Below are 7,312 nucleotides of genomic sequence, written 5' to 3' on the forward strand. Positions count from 1 at the left end.
GCCCCATAGAGAGACTGGAAAATGAGGGGAGGGGTGAAGTCGAGGAGAGAAGTCGAGGGGTGAAGTCGAGGGGTGAAGTCGAGGGGTGAAGTCGAGGAGAGAAGTCGAGGGGTGAAGTCGAGGAGAGAAGTCGAGGGGAGAAGTCGAGGGGAGAAGTCGAGGAGAGAAGTCGAGGAGAGAAGTCGAGGAGTGAAGTCGAGGGGAGAAGTCGAGGAGAGAAGTCGAGGGGAGAAGTCGAGGGGAGAAGTCGAGGGGAGAAGTCGAGGGGAGAAGTCGAGGAGTGAAGTCGAGGGGAGAAGTCGAGGAGTGAAGTCGAGGGGAGAAGTCGAGGGGAGAAGTCGAGGGGAGAAGTCGAGGAGTGAAGTCGAGGGGAGAAGTCGAGGAGTGAAGTCGAGGGGAGAAGTCGAGGGGAGAAGTCGAGGGGAGAAGTCGAGGGGAGAAGTCGAGGAGTGAAGTCGAGGGGAGAAGTCGAGGAGTGAAGTCGAGGGGAGAAGTCGAGGGGAGAAGTCGAGGGGAGAAGTCGAGGGGAGAAGTCGAGGGGAGAAATCGAGGAGTGAAGTCGAGGGGAGAAGTCGAGGAAGGTGCATCTGCGACAGCCGAAAGTCAGACACTAGTGGTGGTTTTCCAACAGTAAGGCTCAGATCAACATGGCAGCGTTGCCCTCCCCAGTATCAGCCAACAGCCCTCCCCAGTATCAGCCAACAGCCCTCCCCAGTATCAGCCATCAGCCCTCCCAAGTATCAGCCAACAGCCCTCCCCAGTATCAGCCAACAGCCCTCCCCAGAATCAGCCATCAGTCCTCCCCAGTGTCAGCCAACAGCCCTCCTCAGTATCAGCCATCAGCCCTCCCCAGTGTCAGCCAACAGCCCTCCCCAGTATCAGCCAACAGCCCTCCCCAGTGTCAGCCAACAGCCCTCCCCAGTGTCAGCCATCAGCCCTCCTCAGTATCAGCCAACAGCCCTCCTCAGTATCAGCCAACAGCCCTCCCTAGTGTCAGCCATCAGCCCTCCCCAGTGTCAGCCAACAGCCCTCCTCAGTGTCAGCCAACAGCCCTCCTCAGTATCAGCCAACAGCCCTCCCCAGTGTTAGCCAACAGCCCTCCTCAGTGTCAGCCAACAGCCCTCCTCAGTATCAGCCAACAGCCCTCCATAGTGTCAGCCAACAGCCCCCCTCAGTGTCAGCCAACAGCCCTCCCCAGTGTCAGCCATCAGCCCTCCTCAGTATCAGCCAACAGCCCTCCTCAGTATCAGCCAACAGCCCTCCCTAGTGTCAGCCAACAGCCCTCCCCAGAATCAGCCATCAGTCCTCCCCAGTGTCAGCCAACAGCCCTCCTCAGTATCAGCCATCAGCCCTCCCCAGTGTCAGCCAACAGCCCTCCCCAGTATCAGCCAACAGCCCTCCCCAGTGTCAGCCAACAGCCCTCCCCAGTGTCAGCCATCAGCCCTCCTCAGTATCAGCCAACAGCCCTCCTCAGTATCAGCCAACAGCCCTCCCTAGTGTCAGCCATCAGCCCTCCCCAGTGTCAGCCAACAGCCCTCCTCAGTGTCAGCCAACAGCCCTCCTCAGTATCAGCCAACAGCCCTCCCCAGTGTCAGCCAACAGCCCTCCTCAGTGTCAGCCAACAGCCCTCCTCAGTATCAGCCAACAGCCCTCCATAGTGTCAGCCAACAGCCCCCCTCAGTGTCAGCCAACAGCCCTCCCCAGTGTCAGCCATCAGCCCTCCTCAGTATCAGCCAACAGCCCTCCTCAGTATCAGCCAACAGCCCTCCCTAGTGTCAGCCAACAGCCCCCCTCAGTATCAGTCATCAGCCCTCCCTAGTGTCAGCCAACAGCCCTCCTCAGTGTCAGCCAACAGCCCTCCCCAGTGTCAGCCATCAGCCCTCCTCAGTGTCAGCCATCAGCCCTCCTCAGTGTCAGCCATCAGCCCTCTTTAGTGTCAGCCATCAGCCCTCCCCAGTATCAGCCATCAGCCCTCCCCAGTATCAGCCATCAGCCCTCCTCAGTGTCAGCCAACAGCTCTCCTCAGTATCAGCCATCAGCCCTCCTCAGTATCAGCCATCAGCCCTCCTCAGTGTCAGCCAACAGCCCTCCCCAGGGTCAGCCATCAGCCTTCCTCAGTTTCAGCCATCAGCCCTCCCTAGTGTCAGCCATCAGCCCTCCCCAGTATCAGCCATCAGCCCTCCCAGTGTCAGCCAACAGCCCCCCCTAGTGTCAGCCATCAGCCCTCCCCAGTATCAGCCATCAGCCCTCCCCAGTGTCAGCCAACAGCCCTCCCCAGTATCAGCCATCAGCCCTCCCCAGTATCAGCCATCAGCCCTCAGTGTCAGCCAACAGCCCTCCCCAGTATCAGCCATCAGCCCTCCTCAGTATCAGCCAACAGCCCTCCCCAGTATCAGCCATCAGCCCTCCCCAGTATCAGCCAACAGCCCTCCCCAGTATCAGCCAACATCCCTCCCCAGTATCAGCCAACAGCCCTCCCCAGTATCAGCCAACAGCCCTCCCCAGTATCAGCCATCAGCCATCCCCAGTATCAGCCAACAGCCCTCCCCAGTATCAGCCAACAGCCCTCCCCAGTATCAGCCAACAGCCCTCCCCAGTATCAGCCATCAGCCCTCCCCAGTATCAGCCAACAGCCCTCCCCAGTATCAGCCATCAGCCCTCCCCAGTGTCAGCCATCAGCCCTCCTCAGTGTCAGCCAACAGCCCTCCCCAGTATCAGCCCTCCCCAGTGTCAGCCATTAGCCCTCCCCAGTGTCAGCCAACAGCCCTCCCCAGTATCAGCCAACAGCCCTCCCCAGTATCAGCCAACAGCCCTCCCCAGTATCAGCCATCAGCCCTCCCCAGTATCAGCCAACAGCCCTCCCCAGTATCAGCCAACAGCCCTCCCCAGTATCAGCCATCAGCCCTCCCCAGTATCAGCCAACAGCCCTCCCCAGTATCAGCCATCAGCCCTCCCCAGTATCAGCCATCAGCCCTCCCCAGTATCAGCCAACAGCCCTCCCCAGTATCAGCCAACAGCCCTCCCCAGTATCAGCCAACAGCCCTCCCCAGTATCAGCCATCAGCCCTCCCCAGTATCAGCCATCAGCCCTCCCCAGTATCAGCCAACAGCCCTCCCCAGTATCAGCCAACAGCCCTCCCCAGTATCAGCCAACAGCCCTCCCCAGTATCAGCCATCAGCCCTCCCCAGTATCAGCCAACAGCCCTCCCCAGTATCAGCCATCAGCCCTCCCCAGTATCAGCCAACAGCCCTCCCCAGTATCAGCCAACAGCCCTCCCCAGTATCAGCCAACAGCCCTCCCCAGTATCAGCCAATCAGCCCTCCCCAGTATCAGCCAACAGCCCTCCCCAGTATCAGCCAACAGCCCTCCCCAGTTTCAGCCAACAGCCCTCCCCAGTATCAGCCATCAGCCCTCCCCAGTATCAGCCACAGCCCTCCCCAGTATCAGCCATCAGCCCTCCCCAGTATCAGCCATCAGCCCTCCCCAGTATCAGCCAACAGCCCTCCCCAGTATCAGCCAACAGCCCTCCCCAGTATCAGCCATCAGCCCTCCCCAGTATCAGCCATCAGCCCTCCCCAGTATCAGCCAACAGCCCTCCCCAGTATCAGCCAACAGCCCTCCCCAGTATCAGCCAACAGCCCTCCCCAGTATCAGCCATCAGCCCTCCCCAGTATCAGCCAACAGCCCTCCCCAGTATCAGCCAACAGCCCTCCCCAGTTTCAGCCAACAGCCCTCCCCAGTATCAGCCATCAGCCCTCCCCAGTATCAGCCAACAGCCCTCCCCAGTATCAGCCATCAGCCCTCCCCAGTATCAGCCATCAGCCCTCCCCAGTATCAGCCAACAGCCCTCCCCAGTATCAGCCAACAGCCCTCCCCCAGTATCAGCCAACAGCCCTCCCCAGTATCAGCCATCAGCCCTCCCCAGTATCAGCCATCAGCCCTCCCCAGTATCAGCCAACAGCCCTCCCCAGTATCAGCCAACAGCCCTCCCCAGTATCAGCCAACAGCCCTCCTCAGTATTCAACCCCCACCCCAAGTTGTCTCCAGTTCCACATCCCAACCATCAGTTTCCCTCAACCCATCCCACCTATCTCTGCTGCCGCCCTCAACCCATCCCACCTATCTCTGCTGCCGCCCTCAACCCATCCCACCTATCTCTGCTGCCGCCCTCAACCCATCCCACCTATCTCTGCTGCCGCCCTCAACCCATCCCACCTATCTCTGCTGCCGCCCTCAACCCATCCCACCTATCTCTGCTGCCGCCCTCAACCCATCCCACCTATCTCTGCTGCCGCCCTCAACCCATCCCACCTATCTCTGCTGCCGCCCTCAACCCATCCCACCTATCTCTGCTGCCGCCCTCAACCCATCCCACCTATCTCTGCTGCCGCCCTCAACCCATCCCACCTATCTCTGCTGCCGCCCTCTTCGGATTTCTTGTATCTTTCAACTATACTGTGATGTTTAACATACAATTTGAATCAAATCTAATCAAATAGAATCCACAGATTGCGAGTTAAAGATAAAAACTTTTACTAAAATAATTTATATATTAGTAATTGACTGACCAGGTCTCTCCAAATCTCCCAACAATGCTGTTTCTAGGGTCGATTTCATATTAATGTTATGATTTTTCAGCCGTTCCTGAACCTGAGACCAGAAACAGGCTACCTGAGGGCAATACCAAAACAAATGGTCTATTGATTCTGTATCCTCACAACAAAATCTGCAGAGTTGTGAAGGTTGTATGCCCCAAATATTTAACATTTTGTGGCAAGACTTCGGTAATAAAAGATTTGTTGCTGAAAAGAACGAAGAACAGAAAAACTGCCTTCTGGCAAACCTTTGGCCAATTTTCCACCAAGCTCATATTTTCACATGCAATTTCATTTTGTGACAAACTGCTGCGACAACTTGAACTTCTGGCAAACAATTCTGGGGAACTTGTGGCTAGGGCTGTCATGACATTTTGTCAGCCAGTGATTGTCAAGCAAATGTATTTTATTTTTATTGAACCTTTATTTAACCAGGCAAGTCAGTTAAGTACAAATTCTTATTTTCAATGACGGCCTATGAACAGTGCGTTAACTGCCTTGTTCAGGGACAGAATGACAGATTTTTTATCTTGTCAGCTCGGGGATTCAATCTAGCAACCTTTAGGTTATTAGTCCAACGCTCTAACCACTAGGCTACCCTGCCACCCAAAATAACTGCCGGTCTTACGGTAATTGACCGTTAATTAGCATAAACACTTTCAGCATCTCCTGGCTTCCACTCATAGCCTACAAGCCACTGATGCAGACCTTTGGAACATCTACGTCCAGAGGGTGGTGAGATCTCCAGTGGGTAGTGAGATCTCCAGAGGGTAGTGAGGTCTCCAGAGGGTAGTGAGGTCTCCAGAGGGTAGTGAGGTCTCCAGAGGGTAGTGAGGTCTCCAGAGGTTGGTGAGGTCTCCAGAGGGTAGTGAGGTCTCCAGAGGGTAGTGAGGTCACCAGAGGGTAGTGAGGTCTCCAGAGGGTGGTGAGGTCTCCAGAGGGTAGTGAGGTCTCCAGAGGGTGGTGAGGTCTCCAGAGGGTAGTGAGGCCTCCAGAAGGTAGCGAGGTCTGCCCAACGCATCACAGGGAGCGCACTGCCTGCCCTCCAGGACTTCTACAGCACCGGGTGTCACAGGAGATCATCAAGGACATCAACCACCTGAGCCACGGCCTGTTCACCCCTCTATCATCCAGAATGCGAGGTCAGTACAGGTGCATCAAAGCCGGGACCAAGAGACTGAAAAACAGCAAGACCATCAGACTGTTAAATTGCCATCACTAGCCAGCCTCCACCCAGTACCCTAACCTGAACTCAGTCACTAGCCGGCTACCACTTGGTTACTCATCCCTGCACCTTAGAGGCTGCTGCACTACCTACACTACCATTCAAAAGTGTGGGGTCACTTGGAAATGTCCTTGTTTTTGAAAGAAAATAACATTTTTTGTCCATTAAAATAACATCAAATTGATCAGAAATACAGTGTAGACATTGTTAATGTTGTAAATTACTATTGTAGCTGGAAACGGCTGATTTTTAATGGAATATCTACATAGGCGTACAGAGGCCCATTATCAGCAACCATCACTCATGTGTTCCAATGTTACGTTGTGTTAGCTAATTCAAATTTATAATTTTAAAAGGTTAATTGATCATTAGAAAATGCTTTTGCAATTATGTTAGTAGAGCTGAAAACTGCTGTCCTGATTAAAGCAATAAAACTGGCCTTCTTTAGACTAGTTGAGTATCTGGAGCATCAGCATTTGTGGGTTCGATTACAGGCTCAAAATGGCCAGAAACAGGCTTTCTTCTGAAACTCGTCAGTCTATTTTTGTTCTGAGAAATGAAGGCTATTCCATGTGAGAAATTGCCAAGAAACTGAAGATCTCATACAGCTGATGTTCTGAAAGAGCTACAAAATCTGGACCCCTACAAATCAGCCGGGCTAGACAATCTGGACCCTCTCTTTCTAAAATTATCTGCCGAAATTATTGCAACCCCTATTACTAGCCTGTTCAACCTCTCTTTCGTGTCATCTGAGATTCCCATAGATTGGAAAGCAGCTGCTGTCATCCCCCTCTTCAAAGGAGGGGACACTCTTGACCCAAATTGCTACAGACCTATATCCATCCTGCCCTGCCTTTCTAAGGTCTTCGAAAGCCAAGTCAACAAACAGATCACCGACCATTTCGAATCCCACCGTACCTTTTCCGCTATGCAATCTGGTTTCCGAGCTGGTCATGGGTGCACCTCAGCCATGCTCAAGGTCCTAAACGATATCGATAAGAGACAATACTGTGCAGCTGTATTCATTGACCTGGCCAAGGCTTTCGACTCTGTCAATCACTACATTCTTATCGGCAGACTCAACAGCCTTGGTTTCTCAAATGACTGCCTCGCCTGGTTCACCAACTACTTCTCAGACAGAGTTCAGTGTGTCAAATCGGAGGGCCTGTTGTCCGGACTTCTGGCAGTCTCTATGGGGTGCCACAGGGTCCAATTCTCGGGCCGACTCTCTTCTCTGTATATATCAAAGATGTCGCTCTTGCTGCTGGTGATTCTCTGATCCACCTCTACACAGACGACACCATTCTGTATACTTCTGGCCCTTCTTTGGACACCGTGTTAACTAACCTCCAGATGAGCTTCAATGCCATACAACTCTCCTTCAGTGGCCTCCAACTGCTCTTAAATGCAAGTAAAATGAAATGCATGCTCTTCAACCGATTGCTGCCCTCACCCACCCGCCCGCCCGTCCAGCATCACTACTCTGGACGGT

General features: G+C 54.1%; 1 protein-coding gene across 1 annotated transcript; it reads left to right on the plus strand.

The window, feature by feature from the left end:
- The first annotated feature begins 647 nt into the window (after nucleotides 1-647).
- On the plus strand, nucleotides 648-4,461 carry LOC115168789 (proline-rich extensin-like protein EPR1). The gene is made up of 2 exons (XM_029724345.1): nucleotides 648-1,590; nucleotides 1,820-4,461. Exons 1-2 carry the CDS (start codon nucleotides 648-650, stop codon nucleotides 4,459-4,461), a joined length of 3,585 nt encoding a protein of 1,194 aa, XP_029580205.1.
- The last annotated feature ends 2,851 nt before the right edge of the window (nucleotides 4,462-7,312 follow it).

This window comes from Salmo trutta, chromosome 30 (genome assembly GCF_901001165.1).
Source record: "Salmo trutta chromosome 30, fSalTru1.1, whole genome shotgun sequence".
Lineage (NCBI taxonomy): Eukaryota > Metazoa > Chordata > Actinopteri > Salmoniformes > Salmonidae > Salmo > Salmo trutta.

What these genes read in the sequence shown, in the direction of transcription:
- LOC115168789 (XM_029724345.1), top strand. Translation starts at nt 648, where the DNA reads ATGGCAGCGTTGCCCTCCCCAGTATCAGCCAACAGCCCTCCCCAGTAT. An exon ending in AGCCAACAGCCCTCCCCAGT is followed by an intron (nt 1,591 to 1,819) that starts GTCAGCCAACAG and finishes AGCCCTCCCTAG; the next exon opens with TGTCAGCCAACAGCCCTCCT.